At 39.6% G+C, this 20,442-nt stretch overlaps 1 protein-coding gene across 1 annotated transcript in view; it reads right to left on the reverse strand.

The window, feature by feature from the left end:
* The window catches only part of STRN (striatin), a 110,227-nt gene that overhangs the window by 31,601 nt on the left and 58,184 nt on the right, over positions 1–20,442 (reverse strand). Inside the window, exons 6-7 of the mRNA XM_077813534.1 lie at positions 8,916–9,051; positions 5,583–5,718 (exon numbers count right to left, since the gene is read on the reverse strand). Of these exons, the coding sequence (XP_077669660.1) occupies positions 5,583–5,718; positions 8,916–9,051 (272 nt within the window). The remainder of the gene's footprint in view (positions 1–5,582; positions 5,719–8,915; positions 9,052–20,442) is intronic.

Consider the following 20,442-nt stretch of genomic DNA (forward strand, 5'->3'; position numbering starts at 1 on the left):
GATCTAGTCACAGAGTGTTGGGGTTCTTAGGGACTGGCTTGTTTTGGCCTCCTTTTGAAATGGATTTAGCTTGATTTTTGGCTTATTGGGAAAGTTGGGTGCTTATTTACCACGTGAAAGTTGGTAACTGCTACTGTACCCCTTTCAGGAATCTGATTGGTCTTATGTATCCCAAGTTCCACCTCAATTAAAAACTACCTGCTTACAAAATGGGACATAAGAATTAGGGCTGTCAAGCAATTAAACAAAATCAATCGCAATGATCGCAATTAATCACACGATTAAACAATAATAGAATACCGTTTATATCAATATTTTTGGATGTTCTTCACATTTTCAAATATATTGATTTCAATTACAACACAGAATACAAAGCGTACCGTGCTCACTTAATATTTATTTTTTATTATAAATATTTGCACTGTAAAAATAAAATAGTATTAAGTTAACTGAAAAATACAAGTACTGTAGTGCAATCTCTTTATCATGAAAGTTGAACTTATAAATATAGAGTTATGTACAAAAAATAACTGCATTCAAAAATAAAACAATGTAAAATTTCAGAGCCTACAAGTCCATTCAGTCCTACTTCTTGTTCAGCCAATTGCTCAGACAAATAAGTTTGTTTACATCTGCAGGAGATAACACTGTCTGCTTCTTGTTTGCAATGTCACCTGAAAGGGAGAACAGGCATTCGCATGACACTTTGGTAGCCGGCATTGTAAGATATTTACATGCCAGATTTGCTAAAGATTATATGACCCTTCATGCTTCAACCATCATTCCAGAGGACATATGTCCATGCTGAGGATGGGTTCTGCTCGATAACGATCCAAAGCAGTGCAGACCAAGGCATGTTCATTTTCATCATCTGAGTCTGTCAAATATAAAGGGAAGGGTAAACCCCTTTGAAATCCCTCCTGGCCAGGGGAAAGCTCCTCTCACCTGTAAAGGGTTAAGAAGCTAAAGGTAACCTCGCTGGCACCTGACCAAAATGACCAATGAGGAGACAAGATACTTTCAAAAGCTGGGAGGAGGGAGAGAAACAAAGGGTCTGTGTCTGTCTGTATGCTGGGTCTTTGCCAGGGACAGACCAGGAATGGAGTCTTAGAACTTTTAGTAAGTAATCTAGCTAGGTATGTGTTAGATTATGATTTCTTTAAATGGCTGAGAAAAGAATTGTGCTGAATAGAATAACTATTTCTGTCTGTGTATCTTTTTTGTAACTTAAGGTTTTGCCTAGAGGGGTTCTCTATGTTTTTGAATCTAATTACCCTTAAGATATCTACCATCCTGATTTTACAGGGGGGATTTCTTTATTTCTATTTACTTCTATTTTCTAGTAAAAGTCTTCTTGTAAAAAACTGAATGCTTTTTCATTGTTCTCAGATCCAAGGGTTTGGGTCTGTGGTCACCTATGCAAATTGGTGAGGCTTTTTATCCAACATTTCCCAGGAAAGGGGGGGTGCAAGTCTTGGGAGGATTGTTCATTGTCTTAAGATCCAAGGGTCTGGGTCTGTAGTCACCTAGGCAAATTGGTGAGGCTTTTTACCAAACCTTGTCCAGGAAGTGGGGTGCAGGGTTGTGGGAAGTATTTTGGGGGGAAAGACGCGTCCAAACAGCTCTTCCCCAGTAACCAGTATTAGTTTGGTGGTGGTAGCGGCCATTCCAAGGACAACGGGTGGAATACTTTGTACCTTGGGGAAGTTTTGACCTAAGCTGGTAAAGATAAGCTTAGGAGGTTTTTCATGCAGGTCCCCACATCTGTACCCTAGAGTTCAGAGTGGGGGAGGAACCTTGACAGAGTCAGATGTCACCAGCAGAAGGTTGATTTTCTTTTTTGGTGGTTAGGGTTCTGTAGTTTCCGCATTGGAGTGTTGCTCTTTTAAGACGCCTGAAAGCATGCTCCACACCCCATCCCTCGCAGATTTTGGAAGGCACTTCAGATTCTTAAATCTTGGGTCGAGTGCAGTAGCTATCTTTAGAAATCTCATATTGGTACCGTCTTTGTGTTTTGTCAAATCTGCACTGAAAGGGTTCTTAAAACGAACAACATGCTGGTCATCATCCGAGACTGCTATAACATGAAATATATGGCAGAATGTAGGTAAAACACAGAGCAGGAGACATACAATTCTCCCCCAAGGAGTTCAGTCACAAATTTAATTAACGCTTTTTTTTTTTTTAAACGAGCGTCATCAGCATGGTTGCATGTCCTCTGGAAATGGTGGCCAAAGCATGAAGGGGCATACAAATGTTTAGCATACCTGAGACATAAATACCTTGCAATGCCAGCTACAAAAGTGCCATGCAAATGTCTGTTCTCACTTTCAGGTGACATTGTAAATAAGAAGCGGGCAGCATTATCTCCCGTAAATGTAAACAAACTTGTTTCTCTTAGTGATTGGCTGCACAAGAAGTAGGACTCAGTGGACTTGTAGGCTCTAAAGTTCTACATTGTTTTGTTATGGAGTGCAGTTATGAAACCAAAAAAAAAAAAAATCTACATTTATAAGTTCTGCTTTCATGATAAAGAGATTGCACTATGATACTTGTATGAGGTAAATTGAAAAATACTATTTCTTTTGTCATTTTTATAGCGCAAATATTTTTAAGAAAAACAATATAAAGTGAGCACTGTACACTTTTGTATTCTGTGTTGTAACTGAGATCAATACATTTGAAAATGTAGAAAAACATCCAAAATATTTAATAAATTTCAATTGGTATTCTATTGTTTAACAGTGCAATTAATTGCGATTAATTTTTTTAATCATAATTAATTTTTTCAGTTAATCGCGTGAGTTAACTGTGATTAATCGACAGCCCTAATAAGAATACAAAAGTGAGTTAGCACACTATTACTGAAAAATTGCTTACTTTCTCATTTTTACCATATAATTATAAAATAAATCAGGACACCCCCACCCGGTTGAGAAACACTGATATAGCATATACAGTAGCATAAACAAGTCATTGTCTTTATGAAATTTTAGTTTGTACTGACTTCGGTAGTGCTTTTAGCCCATTGTAAAATTATCTAGATGAGTTGACGTACCCCCTGGAAGACATCTGCATACCCTCAGGGGTACATGTACCCCTGGTGGAGAACCACTGATATAAATGGTTTCTTCACATCAACATGAGGTGAAGACATTAACACATCCATGGAAGAAGTATTTATAAATTCTAATAAACTGGAGAAGACTAACACATTGGACTTGGATAGAATTACGATACAAAAAACAGTGATCAAAGAGGCGTTACTTCCATGGATGACAGACTAATTCAGAAAACAAATAGTTGTGCTAAGAATTAATTATTTTTGGAACATCTTTGAAAATGGAGAAATATCAATAGTTAAAAAAAGTTCCTAGGGAAGAGGCTAAATTATTATGGGCCATCGATGGGTTAAGTCCTTTTGACCCATGTACAGAAGATCTACTCTATGTGTGGATCTTTTCCACATATATTGTGAGGGAGGGGAGAAGGAGGGTGTATCAGTTTCTCCACCGCAGATTTTTCCCCAGTTTCCACAAGTCTGGTGATTTGCTGGAGGTAGAAGTTAAGAAACAATCCCCTCATCAGCACTGGAGACATCCCCAGAAGTGTAATACAGAGGTAGAATAAAAATGGATCATGAAATATACGCAGCATTACATTTAAGGGCAGGGCAGGGTAGTTTTGTTTGTGGACAATAGGCCACCATTTCTGAAATCAGGAGAGAAGTTTTAGCTGATCATGCTTTTCTTCCCCAGATTTGACATGGAATTTCTGCTCTCCTTTGGGAAAAAAAGCTTTAGAAATATGCAGGATATAGATGCCACAGTTGTCAGCAAACAACTTCAGACATTAATATTCTATGGCATGCCTATGATAATACACACTTACATACTTCCTGCATGTACCATACATCATATTTAATCCATTTTACAAAGTGGATTTTGAACTAGTATGTAAATGCTTTCTAGTTTAGAAATCATAGATCTGATCAACTCTAAAGGCTCTCACAAGTAGTCAGCCATGGCATTCCATTGTACCTGTTTAATAAATTACTATTAAAAATATTCAGGAAAATTTTATTGTAAAAAATGTACTGTTCAAAGCTAGAAAGCAATTTTTAAACAACTTTACCATCTGTTTCCCCCTACTTCCAATATATTAAGTTATAAGACATTATTACATTTAATTTTTAATTTAATTTAAATCAAATAAGTGTCTTAAATGAATTGATAAAGAACTTATAATGACATAGTGTGGCAGCTTATGACGACAGACTATTATAACTATAATTACAAGATGTGATATAAAGAACTGAAAATCTCCTTTGGATCCAGTTTTACAAGGATTGAAAACATACAACTATAAAGGAAATTATAACTTTCCATAACATTTCTATATTTTTTGGAAAGTAAATCTTTTGTAAATCTGTACTGAGCTGTCATCAATGTTAGTAAGAATTTATTTAACACCTTAGATTACATAGGACTGCTTACTGACAAACTCACCCTATTCACATTTCAGCAGCACAAGTGTTAGATACAGTATGCTCAGAAAGCAGAAAAGATGAAGGTTTAATTATAAAAAAAGCAAATACCAGTATGCCTTTCAAGAACTATTTTTGGGGAAGAATCATTGGCCTTTTAATAACTTAAGGGAATTCTTGTAGCTGTATTTAAAGTAAGTACTTAGGCTTCAATCCCAGGCCCAGTGATTTCAGTACATTGAGGGTTACTGCAAGCCCAAAGCTCAAGTAAAGCTTTCTTCTTCCCTGTGACCAGTTCATGAGTGGTGAGAGAATTAGAGATATGCATTGGGCTATGAGGGGGGCTTAGGGAGCTCATGATCTCCCACCAGCAGAGTTAACTGCAGCCTCTCAACCTTTTATATACTGGGCCAAATATCCTCAGAATCTATCAGCTTGGCATGCAGCTAGTTTACGTAATATGCTGGGGCTTAAATAATCAATTCTTCAAAGTAAACTAGGTTCTGATAATCTGGCTGCAAGACGTTAACTTGAACCACATATTACTAGACAATAGTTTATGAAGTTCCCTAACTAAACAGGATTTAAATATATGCCTGCTATCTTTTTCAAAGGGATTTGAGCAATAGAATAGACCAAACTGCTCAAATTGCTGCCATTTGAATGGAAAAAAATTAATTAAACCTTTATGACTCATACTGCTTTCTGGATTAAAGTGGGAGGAAGGGAAGAAGATTAAAAATCTCTCATATTCACATTCATAATCTGACAAATCAACGGTTTATAGAGCTTCTATAGTTTGGATAGATAGAAAAGATACTGGAACTCTACAGAGATTATTTAAACTATATATATTTGCATTATTACTTAAAATAAACAACTGAACAAAAATGTGAATGTCTTAAGAATCTGTGCATAAAGCTGCATACAGAAAAGTAACAATATCTCAGTCTCCCAGTAACAGGATCTCAGTCTACCACCAAAGGATTTACAGTAGGGCTCCTTTAAAGATGTAGCGATCTTGGCAAAATACTGTTCAGTTTTTGTGCTTAACCTATTTTCTGTTTTTCTGGTGTGATCCATTAAGCTCCCTTACCCCAGTCAGTTCCATCTCCTGAACTTCTAGATTCTCCGTCTCCTTCATCTGATCCAACCAAGAAGTCAAACTCTTTCAAAGCTTCTTCTGTATCTCTGTCTTCACTGCTATCAGACACCACTCTTCTCCTCACCATCTAAATAAAAAGAAAAAAAAGCTAAATTAAACTAAAAATACAACTTTGTATCTACCAGTACTATTTGCTTTCACACGTGGAACTAACAAAGTTAGAACAGAGGCAGGAAAAAATTAAACATAGGGTTCCTCTATTTTAGCGGCGGGGGCAGGGAGGAAACAGGACAAAGTAAACACATTTGATTTATTCAAACAGTAAATCTAAAGGAAAGTCCTGTCTAAAACAACAATCTTCCTCACCCTAAAGCAGTCAATACACAACCTTAGCACAGTAAGGGCTATACTGGTAATTTACCAGGGATAGTCTACAAGTGTGACAGTCTGTATTCTTATGTTCACCCTTTTCACAAAACTGATTTGTTCAGAATCATCTTTGCTGGGCAAAATGGTGGTAACCTTGCCTATTTGCTGCACATTTTACCACCACCATCTATGCTTTTGTCACTTCTAAATTGTCTTTTCTTTGGTCACTTTAACACCATCTCAGTAATTTGTTAAAAAACAAAAAGTTCTAAGCTACACTAATTCATACTATACTTGTCAACTGAAATTTAATTTTTCCTACAACAAAAGCAGATTGTCTAGGTTAAAGTCATTTAATTAACCAGTGACTTAGGTTTGTTATTGGTTTCAGAGTAGCAGCTGTGTTAGTCTGTATTCAGAAAAAGAAAAGGAGTACTTGTGGCACCTTGTTACTGTAAATTATAATGGTGTCTATTTCAATGAAAAACTGCTTTTGAGCAGTACTTATTTCACTTAGGCCTGATCGATACTAAAAAATTAGGTTGGCATAACTACATGAAAAATCCACACCACTGAGTGGCATAGTTAAGCTGATCTAAGCAGTAGTACAATGATACTCAATAGGCAGCCTCCGAGCCAAATGTGTTCCACCAAGGCTTCCTGTGTGGTCCACCAGATCCCCTTAAAAAAATGTTTATAATTAAATTCACGAATAGTGATGTGCTGCCTACCATTTGCCTATGACTTCCTATTTGCCAGAGATAAAAACAAAGATGACATTGTGAACCATGTGAAGCAAGTTTCCCTACCTAATTTTATGGCAGTGGAAAGACTGGAGATAAATTACAAGGATTGTCTGTCAGTACTGCTTTATGATTTTAAAAATGCCAAATACACGTCTCTTAAAGAGGCTGAATCAAGCGATTTAAATGACACTGCCCAGCTATCACTGTTAGATTTTATGATGGTGAAATTTTCAAGGAAGAATTTTTGTGCTTAATACCATTAGAAACATACACCCAGGAGAGATCATTTTTGCAAAGGTAAAAGGCTTATTGAAAAAAATTTTTTAGATCTGCAGAAAGTAAATTTGCTTGTTACAGACGGCAGTCCCTCGATAACAGAGAAAGAAAGGGCATTTATTTGTACTTCCAAAGTCAATCACCATTGTACCATCAAACAACTAACTGTTCCGTTATTTTAAAATTATATTTAAATACCACTGATTAGACAAACATGATTTATTAGGACAACATTTTCAGACATTTTCATTTGATCAATTGTAACCTTACCATACATTGTATACTCAAAGGGAAGTTTAGTCATTGTGTAGTAGTAGGATTTTATGTTTGTATTTTATATAATTTAGAATGAAGGATGAAGAATAATAATGTAGCATGTATTAAATATGTTGGTGTATGATTTGATCATATCCTGCCAGCCAACCTTTTTGAATAGCAGAAAGAAATGGCCGAATGGGCCACTGGTAAAGATACATCAGCCAGAATCTGTCTGTGCTGATTTCAAGGCAGTGACAGACCTTTGAGGGTCACCAATTTGTAATAGATTTAGCACTTTAAAATAAGCAAAAGAATGCCATGATTGTTTTCTTTTGCATTGCAACTTGATGTTCCTGTTCAAAATGTTCTGTGAAAATTAATTTTGTATTGTGTGTGAATAAGGAATGTGTGTGTTAAGAGATAAGCGTAAAGGCCATCACCGAACCAGACGGTCTAGGGAGGAACCGTAGACAGACGCAAGGGCGCCAAGAGGCTGCAACATGCCCCTATTTAAATGTCAGAGGAGAGCAGATTAACGACTCTAAAAATGAGACAGGTTCCTATCAATGGGGACAAGATAGCTGTAATCACAACCAGCATGGAATAACTTCCTGAGGAACTTAATAAAAGAAAACAAGCACTCGTCAAACAACAATTGATTACATGATGGTGCAAAACTCATTAGTCCCAATGAAGGAAAATCACTATATAAACAGGGTGCCTTGCCATGAAACTTTGGGTTTGTCCTGCTAAGACTTCCCCGGAGCATCGTTTTGCGACCAACGGAACCCGGCTCCTCCCTACTGGTGATCAACCTAGCTGGCCACTAGATTGATACAGACTGCTAACTATAACATCGACTGGTGGGACAGTGTGTGTTTGTGTGTGTAGTGTGATTGAATGTATATGCCAATTGTTGTATCTTCAATAAACATGGTGTATTGCCTTTTCCCCTGAAAAAGTTCCCGCGTGCTTCTTGTAAGCATAACAATTTGACAAAACAAAACGGGATTGGGTTAAATAATAGGGTTGGGTTTATTCATATATTACAGGTATATTTACTTTAAAATTCTCTACAAGCTGCTTAAAAATGAAATGTAATAAGTTTTGGGAAACTGCAAAAAGCATTTTCCTCAAATTAGTTTAAAAATTTTAAGCAAATATTTCACATCAAATGGATTTCTGATTTAGAATTACAGATTATACTTCTCAACATCAAAAGAAGGCAGAAGATTGAATTAGAAGGTGTGTGGTTCCTAAAAAATAAAATTGATCAGTTGCTCATTAAAAATAATTAGGTTCACAAACTTCTGGATTCAAACAGAGCAGGTGGTGGCAGGAGGTTTGTTTTTTTTTTAAATAAAACTAACAGAATAGACCAAAGAAGAGTAAAAAATAACATTTGGGGATAATTTTCAGGCTCCAAGTAGGCACGCTTACTTTGTGCACACAAATTCAGAAGTACATATCTTACGCTTCCAATCTTGCACACCCAACTAGGCAGATATACATTTAGTCATATATGGGGTGTGTTTAATAATTTGCATGGGGCACACGCGGATGCACCTGTATAAGGGACACAGAATCAGCCTGTTTACTTTTCCTTAACCTCACACTTTCCTTTTACTTTTCTGTTCACCACAAGTTTTTCAACAATGAGATTTTTTTGACCCACCGTTGAGGTATCAATCATTGTTTTCTCTCTTCTTTCAATATCTTCATCCTCATCTTCATCACTGAAATCTGAAGCTGCATTTTCAAGAAATTTGAAGGTCTCTAGCAGAGAGGCAGAGTCTGTCAATTCTGGTTTCCTGGATAAAAAACATATTTTGAATAAAGAAGAGCAAAAACAAAAAAAATTTGCATTCACCAATCTGGTTGTTTTGTTCTGTAATGACTAATGCTCCGCAAGATAAAAATAAGTCAGTTGGTAAAACTGGACAATGATTATATGTAATTATATTTGTGGGCAAACAATATAATATTAATGATGGGTCCTTTTTTCTCTCTCTCTCTCTCTTTTTTTTTTTTTTTTTTAAAAAAAACACCCTGTAATTATTTCTTGCTCAGCTGCAATTCCCAACTTAGCTGCTTCAATTTTCTGAAGTATTTTAGAACAGTTTCCAGCTGGGCCCACATCACAAAACACCACCACAACTGGCACCCTTCTTGGCAGTTGCAGTAGAGAGCAAAAGGACTGAATGAGCCAAGACAACCAAGCTAGCTTTCAAGCATTCACAGGGGCACAGTAATCTGACAGAGCAGAATATGACTTCACTGCTGCCTGTGATGCCCCCCATCTTGCTGGGAAATAGAATGCTCCAGACCCATCAATCACGCACCTTTGATGAGTACTAAATTTGCTACCGTAAAACAGTTCAATGAGGGGAAAAAATCCGTTTAAGACTAAATTAAGTACTAGGGGTTCTAAAGAGCAGTTAACATTTAATAAAATATAATTTTACTAACATTACTTTTGTCAATTCTGGCAGAAATCCAGAAAATGTCTCTGGAACAGGAAGAGTTGGTATGTCAATAACGGTTAAGAGAAAGAATCCAAGCTAGACCTTGTGACCATTAATCAAGGTAATGTTGATGAACATACAGTACAGTAAAAGAGATCCTAAGAATAAACACAATTAGTGAATCAGTACTTCAAACTCCTAGGATGAATAAGAATCCATAAAACTAAATCAGCCTAACACTACTCACAATGGGACAGAACTCTAAACAAAGATTCTGGTAGGAAAGCTAAATACAGATGGAAACAAGTGGAAAAAACTCCAAACCCCAGAGGTACACAGATAAATGAAGCTTCACCTTGCAGACATGTTTTCTCTGCCTTGTGCTCTGGGAGATTTGGCAATCTAATAACATTAACTCCTAATGCTTTTACTTGTGGTATTCTTGCCATTTGGCAAATCACATAAATATCTAATATTTTTACTTGCTATTACAAGTGATGTCTAAAAATGCTGTTAACTGAAAAATATGAGAGAAAACTTATCCATTTTTTAGTTTATATTGTGCATTTGACAGCACTTCGTGTAAAGTCAGTTTCAAGGTTTACCCTGTTTAGTCAGCTTCCTTTACGGTTCACAAAGCAACAGGAAAGTGAAAATCATTAAAAATTATAAGTATGTGATTTGAAGAAAACCAGCAGGACCACTCAAGGATAAGAGTAGTAACTAAAATTACTTTTAACTCAATAAAAATCAAATAGATTTTAACTTTACATTACCAATTATTCTAGAATACCAAAAGAAAAAGCTTTAAATAGTTGAAAGTGAAACCTGTGGTTGAAAGTTGGTCGATGTATGAAGCGTAATCTTGATAATGATAAAAGGCTGAACAGCAGGATAATGACAGAAGCAGCTGTAGGAAGGGGGAAAAACAGGACTCAGCTGAGGGCACCCCTCCCTATAGCACCTTTAAGGGGAAATTCCTAGCACACACATTGAGGGCAAGAGGACCAGGTGGTACAATATGCTTTTTTAATGATTTCAGATTTGGGAAATATCTGAACTCACTCCTTTTTGGAATAAAGAGCATAATTACCCTCACAGAACTCCCAATCCTCTTTGAGATAATGTAGAGCATACACCCCTGCCCCCAATTCTGTTCTATGAGAAGTACTCCAGAGATATCATTTAAAGCTCTCACTGATATGACTGGTCTGACCATACCAACTTCAATTCCTGCCCTGAACTGTTGTTCCAGCAAAAATTTTGGCTTGGGAGCCAGTAGGTCAAAACCTTAAAACATAAGGCACTAGTCCAAAATGTATAATGTTCATTTGGCTTTCAAGGTCTAAAATTTAGAAGCTGGTTCAAATACAGTAAACTGTAAAACACGGGGCACTAAAGTTTAACTCACTGTTTTTAATGATGATGCCACTACGAGCATATTGAATTTTCTTTGCTGCTTCTAACATGACCCATAATATTTTATAATTTAAAATTAAATTATTGAAATTAGTTAATATTATATTGAAGACAGTTATTGTCTTTATGACACTTCAGATCTTTTAATTACTGGGGCCTTCCTCCCACCTTGAATCTTTCAGTTGCTGTGCCCTCCCCCCCACAAGGAAAGAGGTTAGTTCCTTCTCAGAGACTCTTATCAGTGACTAATAGTATCAAAGACCAAAGACAGGTAGTCTTAAATAAAAGCAGACTTTATTGGTATATTACAGAAACAGAGAAAATTCTCAAAATAAAATAGTTAAATACAGGCTCAACTTAGACTAAAAAATGTTTAATCAGGCCAATACAGAAAAAGTCTGTGTCTGAACCACAGTTTCAAAGGCCTAATCTAGAGCACCAGAAAGGCTTCACATGACCCAGGTAGAGAGAGGGGTGGGAGAGTGTGTTTTAGCAAAATCCCCTCTCCTACTTACAGAAAATACAGCTTTTTGTTCTCCCCAAGGCCTGCTTTGGGCCTCATATATATGTTACATCACTTTCCTAAGCTAGTTTTTGTTGACTCCTTATCTCTTCCTACCAACAAAATCTGTTCAAATGTGAGGCCATAGTATCTTTAAGAACTCCCTTCTCATGGTATGAAAGTTCTTTCAAGCCTGCCAAAATCTTAGTTGAGCTGTGTCTCAGACTGAGTACAGAAAACACATGCATACATATCAATTAGCTTATTCTTTTCTATGACTAATGACTCTAAAAGTTTTGAAGAATTTTCATTACCATGCAGAGAGCCAGGCCCTTTATAATGCAGTATAACTGAAAATATGGAAATACATGTCACCAAATAAAACTGTAGAACTGCTTTAATATAATTTTTACCTTGTGTATAAATTTATGACAGGCTAGACAGTCTGTCACAATCTCTTTGAAACTTCCAATGAATTAACACACTATACAAGAAACAATGCAATACAAACTAAAAGTAGGAAGTAATACTTACAAAATGGTTTGGATGTAAACTGCAAGTTTACTGACTGAAGCAGCTTTCAGCCCATATAATTATGTCCCAACAAATGTACATGAAAAGATAAGGCTGCTTGACTAGCCAGATCACTATACCACTCCACAAACAATTTTTGTAAAAAATAATTGGGGTAACATTTAAAAGTTATTTCCCTATTCATCTTTCTCCTCTTCTCTGCTTCCCTCTCCCCTATTTATTAACTTTTTTTTGGTCTCTTCCTCTTCACTCCAGAAGTGCCTTGTATGAAGTTTCCAAAAACAAGGTACCGGTCCTGGGTCATAGATGTGTGGCAGTGGAATGAGAGAGGCTTCTAAAGTGAAGCTGTTGTCACAGGCCCGAGTGTCTTCATTGGATCAATAAGAGTGGGACCTCAAAGAACACGATGAGGTGTTGCTTGTTGTTTGAAGCATTACTCCTAATGATCAGCTAAAGCCAACTGGCCCAGTAGTTTTCCTTCAGAAGCCCTGTTTAAATTCATCTGGTGAGAGAGTCTGGGTGTGGCAAAAACAGCTGTTTTTGAAGCCCCACTCAGGTAAAGCAGAAGGGAGATAGGAATTGAGGAAAGGAGGGGAATAAAAAGCGATTTTTAGAAATAAAAAATAGTTTTTCAGTGTTATAATTGTTTTTATTTACTATTTGTGTTGAATTCGCACACTATTTTGGAATTATTTCCTTCCTCCAATTAAATTCAAGGGGTTTAATTTTTTTTTTCCAATAAACCATTTTATAAGTATGCTAACACACACTATGTATGTTCATCAGCCAGTACACAAAGAGCAGGTTTATTAAATGTGTAAGTGCTAAGAGGATTTATGGATGCAGGAATTACTCAGGTATTCTGCCTTTTGGAGTAGAAAGACATTTAGTTGCTTAAGTCTTGGTTGGAATGGTTTATTTCACTCCAGAAAATAAATCCGGGTCATGGAAAAATGCTTAATTATTCTCCTGACATTAGGGAGCAGATTCCATGACGGTTTTCACTTGAGTTTATTTTGCTCATGTGTAAGATGTGAAACAGAAATCAGCCTTATTAAAATAAAAAGGCACAAATCCAGTTTGAGATTAGGGAGAGATTACAGCCCAATTAGCCTTAACCTTTAAAAAAGTGATTTTTTAATAAATGTTAGAACTCTTGGAATGAGTTTCAACTGGTCATTTAAATGCAGTTTCTCATCTTTGAGCCTCTTTATCAAGTCCTCAGCATCATAAATTATCTATTTTGTTATTAAACATTTTATTCCTTTATTCCATTTCACCAGTTTTATTCTATTATATGTTTATTCTTCTGTCAATAATAAAAATATACCCTCAAAAAGAAATTAATTTGGACTACCTAGGATTCAGTTAAGGGGTAAAGTGATTAAAAAGAAGATTTAAGGAGTAAGCTAAAGATACTTAAATACTTTCATGTTGCACAAGGCTACACATGACATTTTAGTGAGGCAGTTTCCATTTGTTTTGTTTAATGATATAAAACATTTGATGTGGGGAAAGCACTCATTCTGTTCACTGCAGGCATTGGAAATTTCAAATGTTAATAGAAAGTTATGTTTAGTATCTGTTTTTGAGTGCATTCATGCTGAGAAGTTGTACTTATCTTCCGTAATGCAAGTGGGTTGATCTGAAGAAAGTGAACATAGCTCCCCTTTTAAATGCCATGAAACATGTGGGAACAGGACTATCAGTGTCAGGCTATCAAAATAATGTTTTCATAAATGGAATCAAAATCTTCCAGGAAGCATCCCAAATCCACATGATGTTCTTGAGTGTTAAAGTGTTCATGAGAATCTGTACATTAGCAGATATACAGGAATGTGTAAAAAGACAAATATTCAGCCATATGCCTAGTGGCTACTGATATACTAGACTATGAGCAGGAAAAACTAACTCCTAACTTAAATGATTTTCAGACAATTGGAGTAAGTTGAGCATGGTGCTCCAAAAATACTGTCCAGCAAATCTACTGGAAATCCAACATCAACATGTGAAAAGCTGAGACTATCCAGACGTAAAACAATTTTCTGAAGTAGTTAGAAACTCACAGATCTTCAGTTAAGCATTTCAGTCTATGAGAAAAAAGAGTCACTGTCTTCACAGTACTACCACAGTAGCAGCTCTGCCTACTGCTACCCTCGTCCTCCCCACATAGGAACACTGAGATGAATAAAAGCAGCCTCCTAACACCGTCACCCCAAGCATTCCAAGCTTCTTCATGGAAATTTTCCCATTTTCCAGAGATGTAGCATTTACGGCCAACACTATAGCATTGAACATTAGAATCCTGGTACTCCTTAGGAAATTCTGCACTTAAAAATTCTGAGCAAAAAAATAATAATTCTGAGCACAATATTTTAAAATTCTGCAAAATTCTGAAAATGTTATTTATTAATAAATAAATGTGGAAGCTCCAGCAGAGCAGTGGAAAGCACAGGCTACTGGCTGCACGAGGGCGGTTGGGGTTCAGCAGGGAGTCTGGGTGCTGGGGGAGTGGGGCTTGGTGGGGTGGGAGGTCCAGGTGCAGTTGGCTGGGGCAGAGGGGTTGAGGGGCTCATCAGGGTGGGGCTTGTCGGGGTGGGGGTTCAAGTGCGGGGGTGGTCTTGGTGCAGCGGTGCAGGTCCAGATGCAGAGGGGGTGGGGATTGGGGGGGGCAGGGCTCAAGAGGGGGTCTGGGTGCAGCGGGGTGAGGTTTGGCAGGGAGGGGTCTGGATGCTTGCGGGATGGGCAGATGGGGAGCAGCTCCCCATAAAATGACCTCCTCCCTCCCTCCCGCCTCCCCCACCCCTCCGCAGCTGAGGAGCAATGGGGGCAGGAAGTGGAGTGGGGGAAAGCATGTGGAGTTTTCTGCAGCTGGGGAAGATTCGGGGGGGCGGGTCTAACGTGGCCCCAACCACTCCTAGCAGGGGAAGAGCAAGTCTCATCTTTCTCCCTCCCCAGCCGAGCTGGGACCTGTAGCTGAGCCCAACATAGGGTAGGAGCCACCTGCTGGGGAATCCCCAGCCCCCCCCATGGTGATTTCTCTCTGCTGGCTGCTCCAGGCACCCAAACCGATGTGCCTGCGCTGCGGCTTCCTTTTGTTTCTCCACCATTTTCTGTGGGCAAGCAAAGAAATCTGCAGGGGCCATGAAGTCTGCACATATAAAGTAGCACAGAATTCCCCCAGGAGTAAATGCTGGCCATGAACATAGGTCAGGTGAGATATGGTATAATGGATGTGTGCACAACAGGCAAAATAATTTTTCCCTCTTAAAAAAAAAAAAACCCTAAAAAATAAAGTGATTACATTTTTGAGAGGAGAAGAGTATCCTCCTTTCCTCCCAGAAACCTGACATCTGGCCAGTTTGATTTCATGCAAGGACAAGGGAAGAAGACAGGGTTTATCCGAACAACAGTAAGAGACATTTGGTAGAGGACAGGAGGGAAATGAGAGACGTCGGTCTATATGGTGGAAGGCAGTAGACTAGTGCCGAGAGAGGCTGAGGTAGCAACAGCAATTGCTGCACTTGGTGCAATGCTCGTACGTAAGATACTGTGCTAGAAGCAGACAGTATAAAAGCATCACATGAGATCCTCTTTCTGGGGATCACCTCGAAGTGCAAAATTTGACTGGCATTTGTCAGACAAATTCATTCACCACTGGCATGCAGGCAAGTCCTTTTATTAAACCTTGACTGCCACCATGGTGGATTGATTTAAACCATGATTTAAAAGCATCAAGTGGAAAGCCTAGATTTAAATAATTAATTTTAAATCAAATTGTACTTCTGCTATTTTCTAAGAAAGGTACACGCTCATTGGCTGGTAAAACCATTAAAATACATGGACATGCAATAAAATAGAGCCTTTACACTAGATTTGATACATCATTTTGCTATCTAGGAGGCATATATTTATTTATATATATTTATTTAAGCAATTATATAGATTCATATTTTCAGATTCATATTAATTGTACGTTTTCAGTATGTTAGAAAATGTTGAGTGATTTACTGTTTATTTAAAGATACAGACTCACAGAAATGTAGAGCTGGAAGAGACCCTGAGAGGTCACCAAGTCCAGCCCCCTCTGCTGAGGCAGGACCAAGTAAATCTAGACCAGGGGTCGGCAACCTTTCAGAAGTTGTGTGCCGAGTCTCCATTTATTCACTTTAATTTAAGGTTTCGCGTGCCAGTAATACATTTTAACATTTTTTAGAAGGTCTCTCGCTGTAAGTCTATATATTATATAATTAAACTATTGTTGTATGTGAAGTAAACAAGGTTTTCAAAATGTTTAAGAAGCTTCATTTAAAATGAAATTAAAATGCTGATCTTATGCCGCCGGCCTGCTCAGCCCACTGCCAGCCTGGGGTTCTGTTCACCTAGGCCGGCAGCAGGCTGAGTGGAGCCTGCGGCCAGGACCCTGCTGGCAAGGGGCTTGCAGCCAGAACCCCAGACCGGCAGCAGGCTGAGCGGGGCCGGTGCCTGGGACCCCAGACCAGCATGTGCGGCTCAGCCCGCTGCCAGTCTGGGGTTCCGGCCACCAGCTCCTGCCAGCCAGGGTCCCGGCTACCGGCCCTGCTCAGCCCACGGCCGGCCTGGGATCCCGGCCCTGCCCCCACAGAGTGGGTACCTACCTTCTCCCTGGTTCTAGCCCATTCTCTTCTTCTCTCTCTGCACTGAGCTGAGGGTGGGAGTGCACTGAGCACAGGGCTGGGGGTGAAGGAGCAAGCTGGGGGTTGGGGTTTAGGGTCTGGCCAAGAGCTAGAATGAGGGAGGGGGCTCAGGGTTGGGGCAGGAGGTTTGGGTGTGGAGTGCTTACCTGGGCAGCTCCCATTTGGTGCGAGGGGTGCAGGCAGGAATGTGTGTGTGGGGGGTGTGTGTGCAGGAGCTCCCGTTTGGTGCTCAGGGTGTGGGTGAGTATGTGGGGAGTACAAGAGTCAGGGCATGGGGTGTGGGAGGCTGGGTATGTGGGGGGGGGTGCTGGAGTAAAGGCTGGGGTGTGTGGGGGGTGCAGGGGTCAGGACAGAGGGCTGGGTGTGTGTGTGAGGGGGTGCCAGGATCAGGGCAGAGAGCTGCAGGGGGTGAGGAGGGTGCAGGAGTCAGGGCAGATGGCTGGGGGTGTGTGAGGGAGGTGCAGGGGTCAGTGCAGAGGGCTGGGGGTGTAGGCTAGGGTCCTGGGGGTGCTCCCAGCCCCCTGCCCAGAGTGGCTTATGGCAGGGGGCTGGAGGGGATATGCCCTGATTCCCCCCCCCTTCCCCACAGCCCTGTCCCCACTTCTTCTCCGCCTCCTCCCTGGAGCAGCAAGCGCACTGCAGCTCCGTTTCTTCCCCTCCCCTGCAAAGGCCATCAGCTGATCAGTGGCAGGGAGGGAGAGGAGGAGGGGCAGGAACCCAGCACGGCAGGGGAGAGGGGACCTTGCCTGCTGTGCAGCAGCAGCTGGCAGGACCAAGCTTCTTCATCCTGCCCCTGCGGGTGGGGGGGGGGGAGGGGGGGGGGGGAGAAGAGCGGGCCGGGGCGGGCAGGATTTTTAATGGCACGCTGCTGCCTGCCGGGGTCCCGGCCTGGGTTCAGCAGCGGGCTGAGCGGGGCCAGCGGCTGGGACCCGGCAGGCAGCAGCGTGCCACTAAAAATCAGCTTGCGTGCCGTCTTTGGCATGCGTGCCATAGGCTGCCGACCCCTGATCTAGACCATCCCTGACAGGTGTCTATCCAAACTGTTCTTTTCCTTTACTAGATAATTAACTTTTTGGTCATGATTTGTGTCAAGCTGTATAAGGATGATAATTGGAATTTAAACACACAAAACAGCACATAAAATTTATTTTTTATTAACCAAAACAACCTTAAATGTTTTGGATATATAAAATTTAACATGTTTCACATTTACATCTAAATGATATATTAAACAGCTGGACTAACTGCAATCAGTGAATTAAACTGATTATTTCAGGGCAGCCTGGGAAAACTTTCAAATATGAAAAAAAGTGAAAGTGACTGGAACGTAAGTCCCTACTTGCCTAAGACTCTTGAAAATGAGTTACTTTGACTTATTATGCCATTATTAATAAAGCTTGACCTCAAAAGCTAGAAACGGGGGACAACGTCTTTCTTTACACAGAAAAGCAGCCTTGAATTCAGTTTTTGATAGAGGCTCATGGATTCAGCACATTTTTTTATTATTGAGATGTTTTAAGAGAATATAGTAAGTTTAGGCCTCAACATATTTTGTATTAAATTCAGATTTCCTTTTAAGTAGGTTTTTTTTAAAAAAAAATTTTTTTAAAAAATTAAAAATTCGATATTTTCATAAAAAATGGATTTTTATCCACTTTGATTACAAATCAATTATTTATGTGTACTTTTACTGTAACATTATTACATAATAGGAAGGTAGCCTAGACATGTTCAAATCCTGAGAAAAGTTATAAGTTATCACATACAGAAGCCCCTTTAGCATCGCATCTTATCTGACTGTATTGAAGGTTTACATTTCACTGACTAACAGTTCTTCACTTGGCATCCTCCAGTTTTGTACTACCTTTCCTACAGTATTAATTTACTACAAACTGAAATGGTATTAGCTAATTACTAACAACTTACATTCCAATAATAATAAGAGACACATGGAAAATGTAAGTAATGACCATACTGTAGCTTTAAGTGTTTAACTCTCGAGATTTCCTCCCAACATTACATCTGCACATATTGAATGAGTTCTCTTTGTGTGATAGTCACTTTGGCCAATCTGCTCTCTCCCTCTCTCTCTCTCTAAATATATATTACACACAGTATATATATAAAATCTTTTAAACATTATAACTTAGTGTGTCCTCTGTGCTTTCCCCTTCTTTTACTCTGAGATCTCTTTTCCCTCAAACTGTAACATGTTTCCTCTCTTTCCTGCTGTGCCTTTCAAAGTCCCTCTTTCCCCCTAGTTTGTGGTCTTTACTTCCTTCACTCATGTTCTTTTCCATCCCTTCTCAATCTGTCTCAGAGTTCTCATCAATTTGTCTCTTTTCTTCTTCTCTGTCATTTCCTTTTGCTCTTCTTCCGCATACCCTCTATCACAGCACCCTCCAATCACTTCTTTCTCTACTACTATCACCACCACCACCTCATATGCCTTCAGGCATTGTCTCCCTCCTGCCCCCAATCACAAGCTTATTCTGGCTTCATAATCTTCCACCAGCTTTCCATACACCATGGATGTGGGGAGGAGGTGGAGCTGACTGAACTCCCCTATTCTTTCCCCCTTTTAGAAAAGTAAGCTGTCTGGGACTAATGGGGTGCCTCACTCTGGGTACACTTTCCTCTGGGCCAGTGGAGAGTGAGCTAGCCATCTAAACTTTTCCCCAATTCTTCCCACAATTTAGGCAGAAGTTTTTTCTGAGGGTATGTTAACACCACGATTACACACTCGGAACTGGCCTGTGCCAGCTGACTTGGGCTAAGGGGTTATTTAATTGCAGTGTAGATGTTCGAGCTTGGGACCCTCTCACCCCTCAGGTTCCTAGAACCCAGGCTTCAGCCCAAGCCTAAATATCTACACAAAATTAAACAGCCCCTTAGCTGAGCCCCTTAGCCCAAGTCACCTGGCCTGGGCCAGCCACAGATTTTTAATTGCAGTGTGGAAATACTCTTAGAGGCTGACTTGTTTGGGTGTAGGGATTGACAGTGTCAAGTCTCTGAAGGCTGAACAAATATTCTGACTAGGACTTGGCTCATCCTGATTGCCCTTAATCTCAATCACGTACTCAGCACTGGTGCTCTTCTAGAGGTTGAGGAAGCAGACAAGCCATGCAGCCCATCAGGACTGAAATGAAGGGAGAGAAGCATGAAATACCTCCTGCACTGTAATATAAGATATGATAGTTGATCGCCTATGCACACATACCATACAATCCAAAATATTCACAACACAGTCGGCCAGTCATACACTCTGCCCTGCAAGAGTTCTTCTCAATCCTTTGGTAAAATCCTGACATCCTTCACTTCTAAGAAGAGGCAAACCAGTGGTCTGAGCTGACATCTGCAAACACAGAATAATTTGAAGAATGCAGAAACAAGCTCAGAGAACTCCATCATGAAATCCTCATATAACGGAGGGTCTATACATGAACTGAACCATAACATTTGTCATGTTCCACACACATAGAACACCCAGATCCTCAACTAAACTCTTCTCATCAGTTAGCGACCCTGTGCGTTACAAGTGAGATGAGAACATCGCAATTTCTCAGACTACACATGCAATACCATAATTCTGCAACTGCAAGTCTT

Source organism: Eretmochelys imbricata, chromosome 3 (assembly GCF_965152235.1).
Source record: "Eretmochelys imbricata isolate rEreImb1 chromosome 3, rEreImb1.hap1, whole genome shotgun sequence".
Classification (NCBI taxonomy): domain Eukaryota; kingdom Metazoa; phylum Chordata; order Testudines; family Cheloniidae; genus Eretmochelys; species Eretmochelys imbricata.